Genomic DNA, 24927 nt, shown 5'->3' with positions numbered 1-24927 from the left:
TATAAATAATACATAGAATCATAGAATCATCTAGGTTGGAAAAGACCTTCAAGATCACCAAGTCCAACCATCAACCTGACCTACTGAGTGTCACTACTAAACCGTGTCCCTTAGTGAGGAAATGAATCAGTCTCCTGGGTGGTCAGCCTTACTTCTGTTGCATAAGATAAGGGGTATGCTAGTCAGTGCTTCGTGGTCAGTCTGGTTTGTGTTTGATGGATAATGATTTTCTGATCATCTGTTCATTTTTTCTTTTCCTTTCAAGAGCTTCAGGGGCTCACCAACTCGTGGAGGCTACGACTCGTATGGGTTTGTTATGAAGGGAGAGAAAGGAGAGAGGGTGAGTCCATTTTCATGAATCATCCACTTGGTTAATTAATATACAACTAAATTATTAGTAACAATGAAGAGATCTAGAAAAGAATCATTCTCAGATCTTTTATGCTGACTTTTTGATATATCTTCATGCTGGCTTTGAAAATCAGGCAAAAAGGAAAAGATGCATATGTGTGTGTTTGTGCTGGCAACGAAGGATTCTCTGAAGCAGTGCAGAAAACTAGTGCTGCTTGAAGATGTTTGGGCTTGCAGATCTGGAGCCATAACTTGCATACTATCACTTTCCACGTGTTTAGGGCCTGCCTGGGAAGGATGGCATTCCTGGGCTGCCGGGTAGGCCGGGGCGGACAGGTCCTCCTGGTCCCCCAGGGCTCATGGTATGTATTTGTTTTAACAAACTCTGTAATAATGGCATTTAATGGAGAAATCAGCATGGCTCTCAAGTCTCTCTCTCTCCTGTTTTGCAGGGTCTTCCTGGCATCCAAGGTGATATTGTAAGTATATTGAATGCAGCAAATGTAATCAATGCAGTGGGACCCTAAAGCTTTGCTTCTTAAGCTTTTCAAAGGCCAGTTGTGCTGAGCAGGACAGGAGACCCCAGGTGGCATGTTCTACCCTTCTGTCACCAAACAGCTCCAGACCAAGACAAGGAGGAGTCTGTTGACTCTTTTTTTTCTTCTTTTTTTTTTTCCTTCCTTTTTTTTTTCCTTCTTTTTTTTTTTTCTTTTTCTGGGTTCTGCATCCCCTGCCAGGACTATCACTTCTGGCTGTGTACTGGAGTCAGCCACTCAGATTTCTTTATGTTTGGAGATCTGGCCAATAACGCAATACAACACAGGCATATTTCTAGCTAAGTAATCCTCAGTGAACCAGACCTCTCCAGAAAAAAGGCCAATGACTGTGAACTCTGCCTTCAGTGGCATACCCGTCCTGCTGCATAATCACCAGCTGCATCGTTAGCTCACAGACTTCCCATACCAAAACTGTTCATGCAACTATTTATACCGTTGCTTGGAAAACATGTCTAGCCAGACCAGCCAAACCTCATGTGCGCTTGTTTTTGCTAGCCATGCTGCTAATTGCTGCATGCTGTCAATGTTATTGGTGATGGCACAGCTTTACTCATTAGAAGAGCCATCACAGGTGTTTTACCAGGACTCTACTAGTAGAAAACAGTGTTTGACCGCCAAAATCACCCTTGCCTCTGAAGGCTGTATTAAGAAGAGGCAGATACCAATGTGCCCAGGTTGTTTGAGATGCCCTAGACTTTCCTAGGCGACCGTGTAGAGTTGATAAAATATGGGACTTGATGGACACTCCTGAAGTGAGAGCTTAGGGCCAGGCAGGTATAAGATAACATCATAAATGGCACAAGACACCAGTGCATGTGTACTTGCACTGAGCTTTTGATCTCTGTTGGCTGCAAAAGGATGTAAACAGGCAGCTCTAGTGGAGAAACAGCATTTCATTGTCATCATCTTGAACTTAACTCTAACTTTTGGGCTCAGTTCAGTTGCTTAAAGTGTTCTCTCATGTTGTTTGAGATGCCCTTTTATCCCACCAAACCTCCAGCTGATGCTCCAGAATTACACAGTGTACAAGTATAAAATGTGTAGAAAAACATTGGCCCCAGGAATGACACACACATGATTCTCATCATTGTTGGGACCAAAACCCACTTCTAGGAACATATTCACATGACTACTTAAAAACTGAATGAAGTTTTATAAGTCTTTGACTTGAACAGCCCACAATGATGGTCTTGTGGGTGCTTTGTTGCTTAACGCTGTGTGATTTATCTTTAATTCCAGGGAGCTCCTGGCTATCCAGGACCAATGGGGCCAAAAGGAGACCGGGTGAGTTCCATTCCTGGGATTCACTGGAAAAAAAAAAAAGAACAACAACAAAAAACTATTGTCTTGCTCTGTTCTCTTATTTCTAAGCATTTGCACAGTGACCTGTGACTTCATATTCATAATATGTGAATATGACGTTCTGAACTACTCATAACTAGCCCTCCTACACCACTCGTTTTTTGCTTAGGGGTTTGTCCTTCAGCTTTGCTAGGAGGCATTTAAAATCTCTGTGGAGAAAACTGCTCAGTTATTATCACAGGTCCTTGGGACATTTCAGCTGGTTATTTGCAGAAGCAGGTAGCAGCTGGTTGGATCATTCTGCATTTTGGAGAGTTTCCCCTATGAAGAAGCCTGTTTGCACACTTTTAGGACACAGAAAGATAAGGCTTCAAGACCAGTTGTAGGCAGTTCCTATGAGCGGTCCTCCTGTCCTTCCATCATCCCCAAATTCATGTTTCTCCTCCTTCCTTGCATGGACCCAAGCTGTCTGTATGGCTACACAGTGCCCTGGATCAGAGAACGGATCCTGCTGAAAGCCAACCCCCTTTTTTTTCCTCAGGATTAATTTTCTGCAATGCCAGTGAGCAGAACTCATGGCATGGCCTTGTGGTTTCTAGTACCTCTAAAAGAGTTTCTGGAAGCAAGTGGTTTGGTTTTGCAGTGTAGGGAGGTGCAAGCCTTTCAGGGGTTGCTTTGTTTAAAATTTGCTTATTGCCTCTAAGTCACAAAACTGCCTGTTTTTGCCTGGACCTCCCAGCACAGATGAACACGTGTCCTCCTCCTCTTGCACACAGGGTGAACCGGGCTATGTCCTGGGAGGAGTGGAGGTGATTCCTGGCCGAAACGGGCAGCCTGGCCCCCCTGTGAGTATTGTCCTCCAGGTGTGCTGGACCCTTCGGCCTCTGTGACACTGACAGTGCAGCAAAGGGAGCTGCAAGAGAGCCCACGTCCCTCTCTTTTTTGTTGTTGCAGGGACAGAAAGGACAGCCGGGGGTTCCTGGGGTAGCAGGACCGCCGGGTTTACCAGGCTTACCAGGACCACAGGGGCCACCAGGCATCTCCATCAAGGTGAGCAAGATTATTTGCAGCATGGCTCTGTGATGCTGTGCCACAGAGAGTGGGAACATGGCATAGCCCAGGGTCCCTAGGCACTCTGGTCACTCAAGGGCCCTAAGAGCACACATTTCTTCTCTCTGTCATGGGACTCTCTCATCAAGTTATAAAAGGACACTCTCTCCAAAATGGCTTTGCCTGTCACCACGACCCTGCTGTTCAACACAGCGGCAATCAATGATGGAGCCTGAAAAGGCTGCAGTCAGCTTTCTCTGACATGGGACCAGATTCAATGGCCACTAAGACTTTTACATCTCCAGGTCCATACAAAGGTTGTTCAGTGGCTGGAGTGAAATAACTGAGATCACTTCTGCTGTGCACAGCTAAAACTGGACTGATGGTTGTTGCAAAATGTCTCCTTGTACTGGGAGGTTTCAAAAAGTCTCAGCAGAGATCAGGAGACCTCAATTCCCCTCCTGTCTACCCTAAGGGGGGTTTTGACATCAGATTTTGCAAGTTGAGGAGTCTGAAGCATGAAAGATAACAGACACCTCTACTAAACCTCTGCTTTCCCTTGGAGGTAGGGGGTTTTGGTCTCTGAGGCTGTCAGCCTGCAGGAGCTTTTGGCCAAGATCTAAATTTAGAGAGGAACCCCTCTCTAAATTACCACACTGCACTAATACTCCTTGTCATTTTTGTTTCAGGGTGAACCAGGGGATTCGGGTATCAGAGTAAGTACCTGAGACTGTCTTTCACTTTACCAGGTGATGACAAGCCTTTATTATTATTATTGTCATCATTATTATCATTATTATAATAATAATAATTATTATTATTTATAAGCTGCCCAATAGGCTCTGTTTTCAGTACTTACCAGATGGCAATCAAGACCCAAAAGGGTTGCTGGGACAGATGGTAAGACTGTCCTGTGCTTCATGTAGGGCCCTCGTGGGAGGAACGGCCTCAAGGGGGACCGAGGAGGCATGGGAGAGCCGGTGAGTTGTCCACCGATGGCCAGTCCTGCAGAAATTTCACTGGCCATGGTGGGAAGGGGCTGTTGGCCTGGGGACACCTGCTGTCACTTGGGGTGAGTGTAGAGGGTTAATGTCTACTGCCAGCTCTCATCAGCCGTCACTTTGAGACGCTTTGCTCTGCTGATGAGGGCTGTCAGATTAAGCATGGCCAGTTAAGCATTTCTCACTTTGTCAGCTTCGTCCTGCTGACCCATCACTCACAAATAGCCAAAAGGAAAATGTTAGAAAGTCAACAAAGTCACAAGATAACAGCCACTCATTTTGCTAAAAGCAAGGACATGCTCATCCTCATGGCACAGAGCAAAGCAGTGAGAATTGCGTCCATCACCGTGCTCGCCATGATGACAAACCCTTGGGTATAGTCAGTCATGTTGGCAGATGATAACAAATATTGCTTGATGAAGGTTGCTCCAAAGTGGCAGTGATTCCACCTTGAACCCCTCCTGATCCCATCAGCCATGGAGCAGCTGAGTGCAACCCTGCTCCTTCCAACATCCCACATCCCACCCCTGCCCCTGTCTCAGGAAGACAGAGAAGTCTTGGGTAGGTCCAGAGGATGGCGTGAAGGTGGATTAAGAGGGCATGAAGGTGGATCAAAAGTATAGGACAGTAAATGAACAGAGCCGGTCGCAGATTCGAGACAAACAAAAGGAAATGGTTCTTCACACAAGAAGCCCCACAAGAATATTTGCATTGTTGGAAGGGAAAAAAAGAGAAGTAGTCCATGGAGGGCTACTGAGGATAATGAAACCATGTCTGGTTTGGGAAGTCCCTGCATTAGAAATGATTCAAGGCTGAGAGATTACTCAAGAACACTATGCATATCCTGTTTTTACATCCTTCCCAAGGTGCCTATTGCTGTCCATCATCCTACAGAAGTGCTTTTTTTTGTAACCTTTACCCTACTGCAAAGCTATATCCCATAGACCAGACATTTCCTTATTTCAGTCTTTACCATTTCTACATCAGCAGCATCACTGGGATCACCCTCTTACAGCAACACAGCCCTAAAGTGCCACTGCAGAAGGCACCCACTGCCAAATCAACACGAGCACCCAGCCTCTGTCTTCCCATGTAACAAGCAAACACGTCTGGTTTTCTCTTCCTGAGTGAAGCCAATGATCCATAGCCTATTTTGGGGAGGGCAGGAAGGGGAGACATTTTGGGTATAAATAAGAATGTCTGTAAATCCTCAGTTGCAATAAGACAGACTCATCAGGAAATACATTTCTCTGTTTGTGTTTCTGCAGACTTAATAGATCTTCTCTTTAGTACAATTGGTAACAAACAGTTTGGAAGAAAAAGATTTGATGACGTATCTTCTTTTCCAGGGGAAACCTGGCTTGCCAGGCCCTGTAGGGCTAGACGGTGTTCCTGGACTGCCTGGACCACGGGGAGAAAAGGTCATTACTCATACCAGGTGCTTGCAGGATCCATCATCCCGAGAGGGAGCTGAGAATAACTGAGACAAAGTAATGTCAGGATAGAATGACTGCAAATAAAGTGGAGGCATGTAGGGATTTTCCCCCATTCCCCTCTGCTCCCTGCTCATATATGTTCAAGTTCATGCATGGTGGCATAGATGCTCCGTCTCCATCCAAGCCCTTGTATTCCTCTCAGTCTTCTTGCTTCCACCCAGTGGAAGGTCTCTGCAGTTCCTGCTGTCAGGAATGGTTTTTCCTCCCAAGCCCTGCATGCTTCCTGTCCCCTGGATGGGGCTGCTCCTCTGAATCCCCCATTGTGCTTCAAATAGTCACTGAAAATATCCATATACCCTCGTTTTCGATTCTCTCCTCCCAGTCATTGCTTGCACCTTGCCTGAGGTTACTGACTGGACATTTATCTTAGCTAAATGGCTACAGAGCACATTTCTCCCCTCCTCCTTTGCAGGATGGTTAAGACGAGAGCTTGGAAGCAGGTTGCAGTGTAGGATGTATGATGCTTTGCAGTTCGGGGGTTCAGCTCTCCTGAGCACAATGCTGTGCTTACCTTGCAGGGGATGGCAGGAACTGGCATTCCTGGCACTGCTGGCTCGAAGGGGGAAGAAGGAGAGCAGGTGGGTGGCCTTTCTGCAGTGACACCTCTGCTGAAGTCCCCTTGGAGGGCTCAGTGTCTCCAGAGTCTCCTCCAGGACCTCCCCTCTAGCTTCTCCTTGGTGGGTACAACCTGTGGTTTCAAAGGAAAGGGACAAAGAAGGGAAGACTTGGGCTTTTAAAGCTTGAGTTTTCACTGTTTCTTTTTTTTTTTTTTTTTTTTTTTAGGGGGTGATGGGCCCTCCAGGAGTACCAGGTCCAAAGGTGGGTACTGAAACCCTGAACCTGAGTCACTGTGCTTGGTACTCAGGTGTCAAGGGATGCATCCAGCCCTAACCATCATCATGGGATGTAGAAACATTGACCCCTTCCTCAAAAGCAATGAAAAGGAATAATTCTGTGCATCAGCGGCCATTGACCTGTCGAAGTCATTGCTGTGGGATGTTGCGGAGACCAGGAATGGCAGTGAGAGGCACTATCTCAATAATATAATAAATGCCATTTTTTGTGGCCAGTGAGAACCTGCAGAACTGTAATAGCTGCTGTTAAATGTGTTTTGGGAGGAACATGAAATCTCATGCACCAGGGTTAATCCCAACTCTGATGGGATGAGGAGGGATTAAGATGTGAGGAACAGATTGTCTCACATTTGCATTTTGGGCACCTTCCTCTGGACCACCAGGAAACTTTCTCCTGAGCTGGGAGAAAAGTCTCTAAATTCAGTTTTGAATGGCTTTTTGCATCTTCCTGAAGCATCCAGCTTCAGCTCACGCTGGAAGTTGACACTAGAGAAAAACTGCAGTCCAGCACACCAAATTTTCAGCAATTTTCAATCAGTTTTCATCTCAGAGGATCTGAATTTCCCTGGCACAGGAAGCACCAGGCATGGGCTTAAGTGGTACAAAAGCTATCTCAGGTTGGAACAGCTTTTGGAGGAGTAACCACGTAGGATTGGGTTGCATGGCTCTCTGCACATCCCCTTCTCCAGGTAACTCAGGTTACACTCTGAGCTACTGCTGATGGCCAAATGAATATGAGCCACTGATTTATTTCAGGTCTGATAAAGTCAAAAAAGTGTCCATGTTGACCCCAAAATAAATTATTGTCATACTTCCAGGAGAGGTAGAAAATAAAGGAAAAAAATAATATTCAAGGAAATGTATATTTAGCCTGAAACAAAATATTTTGCTTTCCTTTGCAGTGGTCTTTTTTTTTTTTTTAACCTTCATAAAATGGAGATGGATCTTAAATCTGTGAGGTCTTTACAAGTGGTAACAGTCAGTTTGCTGCTTGTGTGTTGCTCTTTGTGAGAGCAAAGACCTCCTTGAATTGCACAGGCCTGAGAAACACGGGTCTGTCGCCAGGTATTTCAATGAGAAAGTGCAAATTTTGGCAGGGTGCTCACCAGTGGGGTAATCGGTTGGCCATACACTTATAAGCTCTTTCTCAGATGATATCAGAGGGTGCAGAAGGCGACCACTGCTGCTCTCCTTCATCTAGGATTAACCAGGACCACCTGGGGGAGGAGAATCAATCAAGCCAAGGGTGTGCCTCCAAATGAATCAAATCAGAAGGAAGTTTTTCTAAACGAAGACTTTAATAAATACATAAATAAATAAACTTACATGTAAATATAGAAACTTGCTCCTGCTCAGCCTCTGAGCAAAGCTTGGACTTGTCCCTCAGCCCCAGACCTGCACGTTATCTGTGCTGTAAACTTCAGCTTTTCCAAGAATCTCATCTTGAGCTCTTGAGCTCCTTGGGAGGAAACAGTCTGATCAAGTTCAGGATAGTCCGGATATATACCTATAATTACATATGCTTATGTGTATTTTATTATATAGTAAATGATCATGATATAACTGTTTAGTATATAATAACTGTATATTATAATATGCAAGCAATTTAGTATTAGGTATATTTAAAGTATAGATAATAGCATGCTTGATTATAAATGTCTTAATTATAAATATAAATTATAAATTGTAAATAATAGAGGTACTTAACATAATATATAATGCATAAATACATGGACTATGTATATAATTTATGCTATATCCCATATGTGATATATATATACACATATATATATATATGAAAATCTTCATTTTTCTTTAATTTTTTATTTGCTTTCCCCCTGGCTTTCACAACCTCCAGTGGAGGGAACATGCTCAGCGTGCTCTTCTGCAGCATGTGAGCTTTCAGGCTGAGCCTGCTCTGCCAGCAGAGCCTCATCTTAACGAAAGCATCTTCTGTTTTCCAGGGTAACAAAGGGCAAGGTGGTGTTAAAGGGGAAAAGGTGAGACTGGCCAGCAATGGAGCACAGAGCAGGAGGGAAAACAGCCCTGGCTCCATATTCAGGCTCAGAACAGAGCAGCTGAAATATCAGGTTGGGGATCCAGGGGGGGAATTTGAGGTCCCCCCAAAGGCTTCTTGCAGGCTGGATGTAGATGACCAGGCTATGTAGCTATGTGCCATGTAACCACAGGGTTCAGGAGCTTCTTGCTGCTGAAGGAGCCTTTGTGCATGTGATAGACCTTGCATCAGTGGGAAATATCCTGGGCAGTTTGCAACCAGCAAACACAGCACGACAAACAACCCTTGATTGCTCTTTGCCAATCCATCCTGTGCATTGACAGATTTATTTTATTGAGCTTGATTTCAGTTTTGCAGCTTGAACAAGTGCTCCCCCAGCTGATTGTAAACTCAATGATCAAAAGAGACTGTGGATTTTTTCCTAAGAATAGCTACGGTAGTGAAAAGGGGAAATAGCTGCCAGTCTTTCTCGAGTCATTGGCCTGGAGTGGATATATGGGCTGTATCCTGAGCCTCTTGTTTGACCGACCAGGCTGCAGCCCCTTTTGTGGGAGAGGAGTATGGATTCTGAGACAGGCACTGATAGTGGAAGGATGTCCAGGGTCTGGCAGTGATGGACCAGTCCTTGTTACCTCGAGGTTATATGCTTTATTAGGTCCCTAAGGTGCTGTAAGCACAGTGGGTATGCGTGCTTGCAGCTTCCAGCTCTGAGCAGAGTCCCAGGGCTGGATTAGACAAAGCACTGACCTGATCTGCTAGCTCCCATAACCTTAAGGCTGTCTCCTGTCTCTTTGCTTTTCTCTTACAGGGACTCCCAGGACCTCCAGGGCCGAAGGGAGACCAAGTAAGTCAAACAGTGAAAGGGCATGTTTGACTAGCTCAGGAGAAGGTGTCCCACATTTCCCCAGCTTGTACGGTGTGTGCAGCTCTTGCTGGTGCAGTCAAGTGTGCTTATGGGGGGGCCACACAGAGAAGAAACCAGCAGGGAGTCACTTGAGCATCCCTGAAAGCTCAGCATCTCATTTCTGGTTTTGTCTTTGGCTTCTAAACAGGGTTTTGAGCTGATTTAAGGAGGAGATTATTTTTTTCATTGTCCCAAGTTATTCATTTTATGTCATCTTGCTTTGCAGGGGAACCCAGGATTTCCAGGTGCTCCAGCTATGGGGGTAACTATGAGTGGATTACAGCCCTTCTTGTGCCATACAGCATCATCAACAGTGGTGCCAGTAGACCAAGGACCAACAGATGTGTCCCACTGAAGTGTGGGATGAACTAAGGGACTTTATCCCTGGCCCTCCAACCAACCTTGTCTTCTGCTCCCTTGCTCCACTTCTCGTATTCCCAGCCCCGTGCCACAGTTGCCCACTGGCTCCTCAGAGAAGCAGAAGGATAAAACCTCTCCCCTGCTCAAGCCCTGTGTTCTGGACTTTTCCCCTTGCTCATGCTGCTCTGGTTCCTGCTGAAGAGACACTACTGATGTCTCTTTTTTGATTATTTGCCTTGTTCTCAAGTGGAAACAGGTTCCTCGAGCATCCTTTTCATGTCCCTGCAAATGCTAGGGCAACTTTCAGGAGAAACCTGGGTGGTGGCCACCTGTGTGTGCTTCACAGCATTTCTGCAAGGGCTGTGGGAGCAGCTGGAAGTTGCACCAAGGGCTGAGACCCACCACCAGGAGACGCCGATGAGTCCTGGAGGATGCTTGAATGAGCAAGGGCAACGTAGGTTTCTTTCTGAGCAAAACTGGCAGAATTGTTTTGGAAACACAGTGTAGGAAGACAGCTCCGTAGTCCCAAAATTCAGCTCAGGGCTGCTCTGCGGAGTCATAGTGCAGTCATTAGCATTTATTTTTGTCCAAAGGTCAGTCGTTTGGACTTTAAGGTGTGTGTTAGCAAGGCAACAGCAGATATCTGTCAACTACCCCTTGCTTATGAATGATCTTTCAGTCCTATCCCTGGAGCCAAAACCTACTGAGGTTGGTGGGATCCCTTCACAAGTTTCACTGGGCTTGGCATTTGTCTCGGAGCCCTTTCTGGTGTTTTATGACCCAGTGTAGGCAATGCACTTCCTATCCCATAACAAGGCTGAGATTCTCCTGCTCTGGAAGCAGTAGCGTGAATAGACCCTTCTTTGAAAGGCAGGTCCTTTCCCAAATAAGAGAGTATTTCTGTGATTTCTTTTTATCCTCAGATTTTGGGACCACCAGGCAAGAAAGGTGTGAGGGTAAGTCTATTAATTAGCACTGCTTGAAACATCGATGAAACTTAGCCTAAGAAAATTGAAGGCTGGACTATTTACTGCCTGAATCATATATCCCTTGTGATGGGCTGGAGAGGAGAGGTTGGAAAATTAGCAACAGTCTTGCCCTGCTGATATTTCTTTTGCTTTTATTAACATTTTGTACCTGTCATTCTCTTTCTAGCTCCAGTCTGTGGGGAAATTTGGTATTTCATGTGATAGTTTTAGAAGGTAGAGTTCGTGGAAGACTCGTCCCACTCACAGAAGCTAATTTCCAGCCAAGGGAGGCATTGACACAAAGTCAAAAAATAGCGGAGGCTGGAAGGGACTTCTGGAGGTCACCAGTCCCACCTCCTGCTCAAAACAGGGACAACTTCAAAACTGGGTCAGGTTCCTCAGGACCTTGTACTGAGCACCCCCAAGGATGGAGAGTCCCCCACCTCCTGGGGCCCCTCACCTAGAGTTTGGCCTCCCCATGACTAGAGGAAATTGAATTTCTCAAATCAGGGAGATGTCTGAGACAGAGCTTTTCCCTGATTGATGTCCATATTCTACATCTGCTTTGTAGAGCAACACATATAGTTCACTTTTACAGTCTAGTCTTCATGGTGGTACATGGCCTGGAGTACGTTTTTGTTTTTTGTTTTTGTTTTTCTTTATTCTTTATAGTTTATTGTCAATCTGCAGAGAAATTAAAGATCTTCCTTATGCTTGTAAGGAGTATTTACTGCAGGGGAAACTCCTCTGGGCTTTTTGACTCCTGGCATTCATGAAATACCCTCCAGACCTCCCTCACCCCTTGGAGCTAATGAGTTCTGCCTGGGTATTTGTGCCACCTCCCTTCATTGGTCTTATCCTCCAGACCGCTTAATGTTAGTTAGCAAAAATTTCACTCTTCTTTTAGGCTGGCTGCAGTTAGGTAGTGACCTGGGACCTGATTTTTTGTGCTTGACACCACCATAAGAGCACACACAGCACCTTACAGTTGTGTGAAGTTACATACGACGCCAGCTGTGTGGCTGGAAGGGGTGTAACTGCTCTGATGGGTTTTGTACGGCAGAAGCCCAGGTACTACAAGGAAAGCTTCAATATAAACCCATGGATGGATGGATGGATGGATTTCCCAAGGGAATAGTTTTCAGAGTGGGTTGAAATAGCAAAATACAGCTGTAGCCAAGCCACATGAACAGGGGTTGGCCTTCCTGCATGATATTACTTGCTTTTGGTATGTCTTTATACACAGGGAGATATTGGACCAACAGGGGCCCTGGGACCACGAGGAGACAAGGGAATACAAGGAGACAAAGGAGAGAAGGTAATGCACTTGCTCTTCTTAACACATACTTTGTGGGTGGAAGGGTTTATTCACCAATTGCCTTCCTGTGTCAGACACCCCTGTGCTCTAAGCCAAGGGAAAACCTGTGCTCACATGGAGAAGTCAAAAGCTGCTTGCAAAGAAGTCTGTGAGAGACGAGGAGTTATCAGTGCTTGGCTCACCTGGCTGCCTGGGGTTGGTGAAAATTCTTGGGATCTGCTCTGGCCTTTCCTGCTAGCTTCAGACAGGGAGATTTACGAGCTTGGAAATTGCTCCTGGAAGACACTATATCTCCATTTGCATCCTGCCTAGCACCAAACACAGCACTAGCAACAAAATACCATCAGTTATAGCTGGGACAAGAAGCAGGCTGACCCTTGAGGGGCTGCAAAATAGTGGTGGGATGGTGACAGGTACCTATGGCTATGGCACAGGACATGCTGTGAAGAGCCGAGTGGGCTCACATCTCTGATCTGCAAAACCAGGACAGGGAAACTGAGGCACTCGCTGGCTTCACCAAATAGTGCTTTATGAAAATTAGCATCTCCTAGAGGTGGCAAGCAGTGTGGTGAGGAGGCAGAGGGATGTGGCAAGATAGGGAACATGGAGCCAGAGAGGAAAAGCTCTTCGGTGTTGCAGCGAGACATGAATCGGCTTTGTTTGTTTTTTGCAGGGAAGCCCAGGTTTTGGCATTCCTGGTCAGCCTGGGCTGAAGGGAGACCCGGGGGACAGGGTAAGTGGGGCAACACATGGGGTGTGGAAAGGGGGGGCTAACAGACACACTGGGAGGTTCAGAGGCAATATCTCAGTCGCTGCCACGGGGGTCTTTGCCCCCGACTGTGGGAGACAATGCTAAGGGGGTCTCCTCCAAAATGCAGAGAGAGGATCGCTCCTAAATCTGGAGTAAAGCTCAGGAAGTCAAAGCTCAGCTGGTGATGCTGTGAGGAACAGAGCCAAGGAAGCCCCGTTCCCAATTGAAGGCAAACCTGAGCTTTATCTTCCTGACTTTTGTGTTTAAGGCGCTCCCGTGTGTGTTCACTGATGCCTAGTAAGGGTTAATGTCTTCACATTTCCTCCTGTGAAGGTATTAATTGTCTCTTTCACTTTAATCCAGTTAAAACTTGCAAAAACTAGCAAATTTGAGATCCCCACCCCTCTGTCAAAGTCATTCATGGAATTAATGATTTCAGAAATGATGAAGACATGTATCTAGACAATGCATGCTTATAGCAGCCCCTCTTAGGACCAGATATTTTCCCCTTCTCTGCATCATACTAGGCTGTTTCAGCTGCTACCGCCTGCAAAGGGCAGCATTGCAGCACTGGGTCTGATGTTTACACCCTTTAGATAACACAGAGGACCCTCATCTGAAAATTTTCTACCTCTGTCCTTCTTGCCATGTGACTAACGGTCTATATTTCTGCAGGGAAATGTAGGTTTGTCTGGGAAACCAGGTCAAAAGGTGAGTATTTGATGCAGTGACTGCAACATGTAAAGCACCATCTCATGACTGATGTCTGTGTCACCCAAAGCAACTTGAGTCAGCGCGGTTTTATCTTTGCCGTGGGGCGAGTGTCAAAATTTTGGGAGTGTTCAGAAGCTGAAAGGTCTGAGCAGGTCCTGCTTTGCTGGAGTCTCCACGTGACACACAGGGCCCTGAACAGAGAAACACTGAAAAAATGCAAGAAGTGAGGCCTCAAAAATTCTGCAAACCCTGTCTTGTAGGAGTCCTCCTAGCAAAGCCTCAAAACTGGTCAAGAGAGGTTGGAAACCATCCCAACGTGGTGTTTGTTCGGAGAACCTGAGCCTCACAGCACTGCTCCCCAGGGGCTGCACTTATGGACCAGCCCAGCTAAGCATATACACTGAACACAGCCTTTCCTAGAGCAGGGCAGATGCTCTGAGCCCAGACTTCAGCCAGGAAGCAATTGCATGGCCACGGTGCCTGGCATGCTTTTAGGGACTGCCCCGCAATGTCTTAAATGTAAGGACTACGAAATACAGAAGAGAAACGTAACAACTGCCTTGTTTTCTTTAGGGGGAAATAGGTCTGAAGGGAGAGAAGGGTGAACCAGGAGTACCTGGGAAACCAGGCGAGACCGGACTAAGAGGTAAAGATGTAAGTAGAAGCTCACAATCCAGGCAGATGATCGTGCTGAACCCCTTGATCACTCAGTGCCAAGCTCTCAACCCCACGTTACACCCTTGCAGCAGAAAGTAGGAACAAATGACGAGGTGGGACCAGTCTGAAACAAACATCCTATGTAGGACTGGATGGGGAAGTAACAGTGGTCAACAAGACAAGTCCAGGCAAATGGCCTCTAATTAGCCATGATGACTTGCTGATCAAGGGATCCACCCTCCTGCTTGCTCTGTCCTTTCACAGCAAATGAGAAGGTAGATCCCACTGGGGTGTGCTTCAGGCTAGGTTTTGGGGTGAGGTCTCTTCACCCTTGATCAGGGTTGTGCAAGTGCCTGGCAGAGTGGTGTTTATGTTACACTGTATGGATGCAGCATACTTTTTTACCTCTTATTCAACACTGTGCTTTTTTGTTGTTGTTTTGGTCTGGTTTGGGTTGGGTTGGGTTTTTTTTGCAATTGAGCCTCTCTGCTATGCAGGCACTAGCATGGTGTGCAGTCACACCAGCCCTGAAGGGCTTGATTTGGTTTTTAGGGTACAGTAGCTCCCTCTTATAATCAAAGTGGCTCTTCCCAAGAGCTTCACAACTGGCTTCAGATAAAACTTCTCCTACCAGCAGTCAGTGAAGACTTTTCTTCAGTTCAAAGGGCTGAGCTGATCCCTGAGCATCAGGTGGAATAGGATCACCAAGAGGAGGCTTAAATAAAAAAAGCAGGTGTGTTTCTGATCCCAAAGCACTGCTGCACAATCCCCCTGACTTCAGAGTCACCGGTGATTTCAGAATCAGGCCAAGGGCTCTTAGCCTGAGCAGGAAATTAGGGTAAAACAGCTTGCTGCAAGACAAAATGTAACCTTGCATTTTTGCACTGTGTTCTAGGGAGAACCAGGGAAGAAAGGCACCTCCGGGACCAAGGTAACAAACTTTTAGTGCCCTCAGACCTCAGGCAAAGCACTGCATGAGTTAGTTAAAAAGAATCTGAAAAACCAGTCCCTTTGTTTTCAAGCTGACCCCTGCTCATTTTATTACCTGTTGCCTCGTCCTTGGGTTAGATGAGACTATGAAGAATCTTCTGCATCTTTCCCACGGCTTCTCTTTCTTTTATTTCAGCTTTGGTTTCATCTTCCAAAGCCAAAGACTGAAAAACAAAAGCCAAAAAAGAATCAACATGTGTTTTCTTTGGGAGATAGTTCTTTATGCTGTGCAGCAGAAAACAGGTTGTAACAAAGCATAGTAGGGTTTGGTGGAAATAACCCAGTTTCCCCCATAAGTATGAACAGGCTGTTGTCACCATCAATCCCATTTATTCCAGCTCTAGGGCTGCTCTGAAACATCGCCCCTACTCAACAGCTGATATTTCACATCACCATAAGCCTGGCTTTGTACCAACTTTCCAGGCATTAAGCAATGCCAAAGAGGTGCCCTTATCTGCTCTTAGGACCACTGGAATAGTAGCTGACTTGTTTCTCTCCTTTTAAACTGGTTCCTCCAGGTGTAAATGGAGTAACATTAGTATCACCAAGGAAGGTTCAATGCAACTGAAGAGGCTTTTTAAAGCTCCTGCTCCTCTTTTTTTAGGGAGAAGCTGGTGCCCCTGGAGAACCAGGAGAAAGAGGAATGAGGGTAATAACTGTAATTATTAAGATTTTCTGCCCAGCTGAGTTTTCTGCTCTGCTACCACCTGGGCCCCCTGATCTGTCCAGGAGGAAAGGAGTTCCTTCTCCAGCCCAGGAAGAATCCCCACTTAGAAGTTCCCACATGCAACTATTTATTCCCTGAGTGAAAAATCCTGGGGGGAAGCATTTTTCTTGTTTGCTTTACTTTATGAAACTGCTGGACAGGCTCTATTTCTGATCGATTGCTTCTCCGAATCCTTTCTTGTAGGGCCCACTTGGATTCCCAGGACGACCTGGAGAGCAGGGCATAAAAGGCGACACAGGACAACCTGGAAAGGACGTAAGGAATGCCCAAAGGAGCAGCTGAGAGAGGGAGGGCTTAGGATAGTGCAAGACAGAACTATATTTTTTCTGCCTTACAGTATGCAAGGCACAGAAAGCTCCCTCCCTCTCTCCTGGGGAGGGATCTCCTCTTCAAAGGGAGGATTAGGACTGTTTCTCCCTTCTTGTTTGACTAGCTGGAGCACAAGTTAAATAGCAGGACTGTGCACCAGGGGGTGCTGAGCATGCAAACCTTCCCCAGCCCCACGCTGCTGGAAACAAAATGCTCAGCCCTGTCTCAGTCTGGTGAGGAGGGAAGGGAAAGGATGCGCTTGTGTTCTGTCTGATCTCCCTCTAATAGCTTAGGAAAACACTGGCTGGCATAAGCTACATTTTTCAGAGGGACAGAGGTCTCAAAGGCACAGCATTTCTACAAACTTTGGTAAAATGAGCATCTGGCTGGGGGAGAGAAAGTCCCTAACGAGCCTACCCACTGGGGAAGAAGCTAATAACCTCACCTCTTATTAAATCTCAGAGAGCCCCTCTGCAGGAGTGATGTTGAATTCCAGTTCTCATTATCTCAGTTGCTCTAGGAAGGGCTTGTTAGTCCACAGGATGCTGAGCTAGCAAAAAGATGCTGAGCCCCCCTCCCCTCCCAAGGCTTCTTCTCATTCTGCCTCTCTCTCCCCCTCCTAGGGAATCACTGGAGAGAAGGGAGACAAGGGCGATTCTGTAGGTTTGCACATTCCCGTTTATAACCTTGCATGAAAGAATCTGTTTGGAGGCCGAAATGCTGAATTGCACCACTCACTTTTTTTGGGGGGTGGGGGGTACGGGGGTGTTTTATCTCCCTAGGGTAAGCCTGGTCTGCCTGGGACTCCTGGAAGCATTGTGAGTAATGCCTTCTTCTACTGACTTCCACATTTGGTCAGGAAAGGGATATGTCGAGATTTATCATGAATCCTGGGTACCAGGGGGGACACACTGCCAGAAATTATTGCTTTCAGCAGTGTGTGCTGTACAGAGGATTTCCCTCTTAGCCTTATCAAAACAGCACCCTGAATCTCTGACCTGTGAGCACAAAGATGTTACACTGGCTCCCGCTTGGTTTGAGCCCAGAGATAAGGGGATCACATTGCTGGTTAATTTCAGAGAAAGGTGCTGGCTCGGTGCCCATGGGTAAGGGCTACCTGGGATAAAAGGCACCTGGAGGTGAGAGCTCGCATCAAAGACGTCTTCCTTCACCACGTTTCTTCCATTTTTTGTAGGTGTCTTCTCTGGAAAACACCATGACCCTGAAAGGCGAAAAGGTAAAGTCTCCTTCTTGCTGAAGAAGCTTTGTCTTGAATATGTGATTATTTCATGTATGTCATATTTTCTGTAGCTTCGTTACTTTTATAAGTCAAAGTCTGCAAACACAGCCTGAAACTTGCAAGTTCCTTAAGCAAATTCTTGCTGTTCCTGCCCCCAACAGCAAAGCTGCTCCAAACTCCATGTAGCACTGTTGGTGATGCCAGGGCAAGGTGAGCTGCAGTTCTTCCCAGTCCTCTTGTGTTTTCAGGGAAAACAAGAGTGAACATTTCAGCCCAGAAATTAGAAAGATCCAGTCAGACACTGAAGTTTTCTGCCAGCACAATAGTTTTGCTGAAAGGCAATAAGATGACTTGGATGCTGCTACTCCAGTAGCTTGTCCAGCACAAGTCTATTGCTATTACAGAAGCTCCCTTGCTGTAGCAATAGCTCTGTCTGGGAGGGATTGAAGGAGCTTTTACCCAGCACCAGTGCTGGGAGGGATCACGGTGGCATGGATCCAGCCCAGAGGCATCAGCGGTAGGATGCAGCAGAGCTGGAGTCATTCCATCCTTTCATCAGCCCTCTGAAAAAGATCGCTGAAAATATCACCCAGCCCCTCATGACTTCGTGCCAATCTGCCTAAATTCTATCTGCGGAATGCCCAAATAGTGATCAAGAGCAAAGCAGCTCCTTACCCCCTCCCGCCCCACTTATTATGGTCTGTTTACACCATAGACCAAGCAAATGGCAAAGCTGCCTGCAAAGCATAGTGCCACGTGCAGCCCCAGGTCCTACCCACTGCAGGAACAGAGGTGGGGTCATGGAGCAATTTGAGTAATCAAAAAGCCCAATATGATGAAAAATGTATCTAATGCATTTAAATCCCTCAGTTTAATGAAGTTTGTGAGATGGTCATTTATTTTATGCACCATGCAGCTGGGGTCAGGAGAGGAGATGAGGCAGCCAGGGGGGAGGCAGGGCAGCCACAGCATTGATTTCTGCCAAATTTCGATGTCTGCCAGATTTCACTGAGAGGAAAGGCTTGTTCAGAGAGAGGCAGAGTGTTTATCTAGATGGCTGCTTTGTAGGCAGGTCTGGGCTTTCCAGTTCACCCACAGGACTCGGTCACAGGCAAAGACTGGGAGAACAAGAGCCACAGGCAGTGTCATCATGGGTCTGTCCCCTCCCCAAACCCTACATAAGATATCCAGGTTTTGCTTCATCGGCCAAGCTGTGATGGCAAAGAAATCCAGGTGAATTTCAGTTTGTGAGGAGGAGTAATACTGTTTTATTAGCCCAAGTAGGTATGAGGGGAAAAGAATAAACAGAAAAGCTCTCAGGAATGAGAAACCTTCTTAAGGACTTAGGTAGCATATTTCAAGTGAAGAGCAGAGTTGCTCCAGATTTACCTTAATTACGTGAATTAATAAGATAGTTACAAGAAAAGGCTGGCTGGTTCATGTGGAAAAGACGGGGATGTTGTTAGAATGAGGCCAGCACAGGCCAGTAGGTGGGAAACGCCATAAAGCATGATGAAACCACTCTGAATTTTAGAGGGGCCGAAGAACTAACGTGTTCCTGCTGGCTTGCAGGGGGATCGCGGGAAGGATGGTTTGAAAGGTGAAAGGGGACCTCCAGGCCCAAAGGTAGGTGCTTGAATGTGTGGAGGCATCTTTGTGTTGGGCTGGCCAGAGGGGAAGAGCACCCATCTCAGATCTCTTCTTACCCCCAAAAAAGTTGTGTTTCTCAAAGCAGGTGTTATGAGCTGGGCTCGTAAACTTGTGGTAACAGTGATGTAAGCCCTACAACTCCATTTAGTAAATATATGACATTTAGGAAGGAAGATGTTATTCAGGAGCTGGATGGGATACATTTCTAAAATGCTTGGGGTATTTGCTTTCTTTCCTCCCCTCCTGCAACTTGAAGATCACATCAGAAAGGAATGGAAAGAGAAAAGGCTTCTGCCACAACACGCAGAGATCTTTAGAGGTGGGACCAACTGCTCCACTAATGAAGAGGCAAATGGTGCAGAAAGAAACATTAGTGAGTGCAGGTAGATGTCCTGACGTACCCAGTTTATCCAGCATGTCCCCACGACGTAGCTCCTTTGCCCCAGCACGCCTTGGCATGGAGATGCAGCACCACTGGGGCCTTCCTGGCGCCCTTCATTCCACCGGAATCTGTCAGTGCAGAAAGCAGATTTCAGTGAAATGAAGCCCGTCAGAGAGGCAGGTCAGCCCCTGGTCCCATCAGATGCTCCTTGCCCCGCCACGGGACTTCCCAAGCTGTTGCAGCTCATCCAGCAGTTCATCCATGGCAGCGGCTCATGATAACTCATCTGGAGACCCACATCATGCTGGTCAAGGAAAGACGGAAAACCCATCCCTGGGACTTAAACCCATCAGAGATATTTGACCCAGACTGTGCGTGGTGGTGTGGAGGGCCACCAGGACCACAGCCACCCCCAGAAGGGACCGCCGTCCCCGGGAGCACCTTGGCCACCCCCTGCCTTGCTGCCACCACCACACGACTTCCAGCCATGGCAGTGGCAGCACCGGTGGCATTGAGGGCCCACCTGCACTTTGTTTTTCACACATTGTGCATAGCTGAGAAATGGAGGAGTGGATTCAGTCTGTGGCAAGGAGGATTGCCTCCAGAGCAATGGGTCACCCTCTGGTTGCATTTATACGTGCCAAGTGGAAACGCAGGAGCTTGTTAAATATTTTTTTTCAGTGGGCATTGCACAAGTAGATCAGTTTTCTGGTCTCTCTCCCTCCCTTCACTGCAGAATTGCATAGCCCGGGCCTGATTGTTCTTCCTAACTTGGAGCAAACCACAACCCCCCATACAGGGATGGTGCAAAGCTCCAGTCCAAACTCCTCTTTGGTGATGACTCAAGTCAAGCTGCGGTCCAGCCCGACCCTAAAAACACAGACATTGGCTGAGTCTGGTAGAGGAGCAAAGGAGCCCATGCAACAGGGTGGGATTCAAACCCCTCTGTGAGCCAACAGAGATTTGTCTGGCGTCATGGAGCCGGATGGTGGCAGACTTCTGCCCATTCTTGGTGCTCATTGGAATGACTTAATTATTTGTTGTTGTTTGTTTGAAGGGAGAGCCCGGTCCACCAGGAAAAGGAGTGGAAATGAAGGTAAAGAAAAAGAAATTTAGAGCATATTAATGTTAGCAACACCTCCCTCTCTGCATGGGGTTGGGATGGCAGAGGGGACCCTGTGTATGCCTCCAGGCTTAGCCATTGCCACCTGTGTAGCCAGCTTTTCAGGCTGGAAAGGGGAGGAAAGATATCACCGTGCTCAGTCCTTTGGGAAATGCCATTTGCTCTTCTCCCTGCTGTGTTTCCCAGGGCACTGGAGTCAGGCTGCTGCTCAGCAGGGGGCGTTTCTTCTGCTTTTTGGGTCTGGGCTTTAGTCATGTCCTTATCTTTCTTTATTCTGGTAGGATCTGGAGAGACTTTTTGAAGAAAATGGTATTAAGGTAGGTAACACCTTGACCTTCCTTTTGACAAGGTGATTGCAATTAAGCTTTTCCGTCTATCCACTCTGGTCTTCTGGAGATGATGTGTGCTCCTCTGAGTCCAGCACTCACAAGAAGACATGATGTCTTCCATGACGGCTTCCATCTTCCATGGATGAGATATCCACAATTTCTCTGGGCAATGCCAAATACCCATTCAGAGCTTGGTGCTGCCACCTGGGTTGGCTTGTGGAGTGTACCGCAGCACTGTGTCTGCACAGCCAGGAAGAGGAGACCCCCAGGTTCCTCTGGTGCTTTGGCCATGTTGTACGTCTTGTTTAGTGCAAAGGCCACTTTGGGTTGCTCCTTTGCTGACAGCACAAATAATCATGACTTATCACTGTGCAATACAGCCATGCTAGGTCGGTGGCCTCCCTCTCCAGTCTCAAGGTAGCCATCAAGCTCAGGAACTGTGATGAACCTCAGCGTTTAGTATCTACCAACTAGGCCCTTATTGTTGAGCTCATTGCCCTCAGCTCCTTTTTGTGAGCTCTGGAGATGTGACCAAGGGAGGTGAGGAACTGGCTTATTTAACTAGGTGTAGGGGATCTTATTTACAGTGGGGAGAGCCCCTGAGTAAGCACCATCAATCAGCTCCTAGATGCCCAAACCATAAACATCTATATTTAAATCAACTGTTGGCTGTCAGGGCCAGATCATTGAATCACAGAATCATTAGGGTTGGAAAAGCCCTCCAAGATCATCTGGTCCAACCATCCCCCTACCACCACTGTCACCCACTAAACCATGTCCCCAAGCACCACGTCCAACCTTTCCTTGAACACCCCCAGGGACGGTGACGCCACCACCTCCCTGGGCAACCCATTCCAATGCCCTGTGAGCTGACTGGAAACTCATCAAAAATCTTTTTGGGGTGGCTTTTCTTGGACTTTTGTGTCTTGGGGATGGAAGAGTAACAGCAGGCCATTGCCTGAACGGTCTGTGCCTTTGGCAGCTGGCACTGCTGAAGGATCTCTCCAACGCGCTGCTGCGGGATGGGCTGGATGGGCTGGTGCAGCAGCTGGGCAGCTCCAGGAAAAGCAAGAGCTCCAGGAGAAAGCAGACACTTCCACAGACTGCTAAACATGGCGTGAGTATCCATCATCTTCAGGGGGCCCTAGAAGGAAATGAATCAGTGAAGGCTTCAGGGTCACCTCTGTCATCAAGCAGGTTATGGTGACTTGCAGCCATCTTAATCTGGAAGAGGCTGGGGGCTCTCGCCAGGATTTTGGATCTACTGGTAAAGCTGCTGAGATTGCAAAGCACCTGGTTTTCAGTGGAAAAGAAAGAATCAGTCAGCCCCTGCTGTTGATGGTGGTAGCTAGAAGCCTTCATCTGAAGCTGTGAGCTTCCTCGTGCCCTGAGAGACTGGGGGTTGATGGACTGGTGGATGTGTGAGAGGAGAAAAGCAGAATAAAGCACAAGAAGAGACCACGAGGGTGGCCTCAAAAGTGAGAGGGATCCCAGGGACACAAAACTAATTGGGAAAGAAGGCCTGGAAATGGCGAGTAGGGGCTGGTTGCCTGCTCACTCCATCCTGGTACAGGAAGGCCAGCAAGTGGGACAGAGCATGCCGGGGTGATGGGCAGAAATAAGCCATCAGGACCCAGCTTTTTGCATTTGTGGTTCCTGGGAGCTCGAGTTTGACAAGCCACTGTTTTTGGTGTTACAGGGTTCACTGGTGTTTGATACTTCTCGTGATGCCCTGGCCAGCAGTGAGGTGACAGAAGAAGCACAGAGCCTGGCAGCGGAGCCTCCGTTTAGGGTGCTGGTGTCTGAAGGACCCACTAAGGTGACAACAAGCAGCAGAGCTGACGAAGTGTAGTCACATAGATCTGTACCTTTGTCCACCCAGTCTGCTGCAGCAATAATAGAGCTCACACATCTGATGTGTGCCAGATGCCTGTGAGCTCCCAGTCCATGCTCCAGCAATGATCGTCCTGCTGATCCCTCATCCTCCCTTCCTCTCCACCCAAGCACTGCTCCTTCTGGTCCTCTGAGTAAAATTGACCACAGGTTTTTGGCTGGTTTCAAGCTATTCCCCATGCCTGATGTCTGTTGAACTCATCCTGAGTCTTCTCCCCATGTGGAGACTCTATGTGTGTCTCCTGCCCTGGCAGGGATGGATCCGATCCTGCTGTCACATTGGGCTGAGATTGCCCAAGGAACATTTCCTGCCATGACTCCACAGCCCTCATTTGCTTGAGTAACCAGGCTAATTGCTAGAGATAATCTAGTCACCTACATCCTCTGCAATTGCAAGTAACAGATTGTGGTTGTGGGAATTACAAATTCTAGTGATAAGACTCCGTCCTGGACCCAAGTTCCTGTGTGTTACAGCACACCTCCAGGAATAAATTTAGAAGGCTGTATCCAGGCCACCTCTCATAGCTGTTGGATGAGTCCTGGCTCTTAATTTGCCCATACTAGACAGTCCTGATAAGAGAGAGTCCAGTAAACAGTAACAGCAGCTGAGGTGAGGATTTTTAATCCTCTTTTATGACAGTCAAGAAGTGACTCACTCTCCATAAACCCTTGTTGGTCACTGGTAGGAAATGTTGTCTGTATCTGGAGCACAAGAGATGCGGGAGCATTTGGAGGCAGCTCTGATGATTTTATCTTCTTCTGTGGTTGGTTCAGCGATGACCCAGTTGCTCAGGCACTTAGGTCGGGACAGGCTCATCCCCCCTCTGTCCAGGCTCTTACTGTGATCTCGGGTGAGACACCTTACTTTTCCAGATCATTGCAACCTGGATGACTGTATCTTAGGGTCTTGAGAGGAATGAAGTGCTCACCAGTAAGTGTGTTTGCACCAGAGGGCTCAAGAGACTGAAAATAGACATGTGCCAGCAAGCCTGGAGCCAGCAATGCTGGTATTTGGGATATGGAGACACCAAAGCTGGCTCTGTTGGGTTTATTAGGGACAGCATCTGGAAATTGGTCACACCATGTACTAGATGGCCTTTGTAAGATAGCGTGTGCTATGTATTCTGTGTTGAAAGAAGCTACAGGACTTTGTGGTGTACTCAGTGATATGCTAGAGGAGACACGGCTTTTCAGATACCAGCATGGACCTATGACAATAATGGAATTTTGCTCATCTTTGCGGGTCAGGGCGCTCCACAAATGTTGTCACTGTCTCTGCCACCATGAATGGGGGTTTGGAGTATGCTTATATGGCCTGGGCCACTTAGCCAGGGCAGGGTGAGAAGGGACTGATCACCTCCTTGTGAGAGCCTTGGTTTGGGTTCCAGGTGAGAAGAGGCAAAACATTTGCCCCCTTCTCCTTGTCAAAATACTGGGCTCACTTACATTATTTTGGGAGCACCATTCCTCCTCTCTGCCCCCCTAAATCTGGCTGGAAGTGTTGGAGACACTCTCTTCTCACCTGGACCACCCTGTTTAGGTTGCCTTCAATGGAAAAGCTGGGAGCAAAGGGGCCAGAGCCCCTCGGCAGTCCTCTGAGCCATCAGGACCCCTACAGCATGCCCCAGCCCAAAGTCATTGGCACTTCCCAAGTAAGGTGCAAGAGGGATCATGGTAACTTGGCTCTTCAGCCTTGTCCTGCTGTCTGTGAGTGTGTTATTGAATAAACTGCAGTGCTGGTAAAAACAGTGTGTTGTGGATGAGGTCTTGACTTGGAAAAAGCAGTAACTGCTTTTGTTCTCCCCAGGGTCCATCTGCTGGTGAGTACCAGCCCCTGGGGAACACTCCCGAGTCCTTGGAGGAGAGAAGGAAGGAGAGAGACTCGAAAGGGACAAACACTTCTCTCAGCAGTGTATGTAAATGCCTGTTCAGTGACTTTTAATTACATTCCTATTTGTGCTGATTTAATAGGCGCAATGGGATT

At 47.3% G+C, this 24927-nt stretch overlaps 1 protein-coding gene across 1 annotated transcript in view; it reads left to right on the top strand.

The window, feature by feature from the left end:
• The window catches only part of LOC310879930 (uncharacterized protein), a 112639-nt gene that overhangs the window by 44352 nt on the left and 43360 nt on the right, over nucleotides 1-24927 (top strand). The window contains exons 27-56 of the mRNA XM_083794990.1: nucleotides 266-340; nucleotides 633-713; nucleotides 804-830; nucleotides 2148-2192; nucleotides 2987-3055; nucleotides 3165-3260; nucleotides 3950-3976; nucleotides 4187-4240; nucleotides 5611-5682; nucleotides 6276-6335; nucleotides 6541-6576; nucleotides 9437-9472; nucleotides 9759-9794; nucleotides 10816-10848; nucleotides 12107-12178; nucleotides 12852-12911; nucleotides 13605-13640; nucleotides 14217-14297; nucleotides 15196-15231; nucleotides 15895-15939; nucleotides 16201-16272; nucleotides 16950-16985; nucleotides 17109-17144; nucleotides 17522-17563; nucleotides 19139-19192; nucleotides 20656-20694; nucleotides 21003-21038; nucleotides 22033-22167; nucleotides 22750-22869; nucleotides 24751-24855. Of these exons, the coding sequence (XP_083651116.1) occupies nucleotides 266-340; nucleotides 633-713; nucleotides 804-830; nucleotides 2148-2192; nucleotides 2987-3055; nucleotides 3165-3260; nucleotides 3950-3976; nucleotides 4187-4240; nucleotides 5611-5682; nucleotides 6276-6335; nucleotides 6541-6576; nucleotides 9437-9472; nucleotides 9759-9794; nucleotides 10816-10848; nucleotides 12107-12178; nucleotides 12852-12911; nucleotides 13605-13640; nucleotides 14217-14297; nucleotides 15196-15231; nucleotides 15895-15939; nucleotides 16201-16272; nucleotides 16950-16985; nucleotides 17109-17144; nucleotides 17522-17563; nucleotides 19139-19192; nucleotides 20656-20694; nucleotides 21003-21038; nucleotides 22033-22167; nucleotides 22750-22869; nucleotides 24751-24855 (1752 nt within the window). The remainder of the gene's footprint in view (nucleotides 1-265; nucleotides 341-632; nucleotides 714-803; nucleotides 831-2147; nucleotides 2193-2986; nucleotides 3056-3164; nucleotides 3261-3949; nucleotides 3977-4186; nucleotides 4241-5610; nucleotides 5683-6275; nucleotides 6336-6540; nucleotides 6577-9436; nucleotides 9473-9758; nucleotides 9795-10815; nucleotides 10849-12106; nucleotides 12179-12851; nucleotides 12912-13604; nucleotides 13641-14216; nucleotides 14298-15195; nucleotides 15232-15894; nucleotides 15940-16200; nucleotides 16273-16949; nucleotides 16986-17108; nucleotides 17145-17521; nucleotides 17564-19138; nucleotides 19193-20655; nucleotides 20695-21002; nucleotides 21039-22032; nucleotides 22168-22749; nucleotides 22870-24750; nucleotides 24856-24927) is intronic.

The sequence above is a fragment of the Anser anser genome (assembly GCF_964211835.1).
Source record: "Anser anser genome assembly, chromosome: 1".
NCBI classification, from domain to species: Eukaryota; Metazoa; Chordata; class Aves; order Anseriformes; family Anatidae; genus Anser; species Anser anser.
The sequence above is the reverse complement of the archived record's forward strand: the minus strand, read 5'-3'. Positions and strand labels throughout refer to the sequence as shown.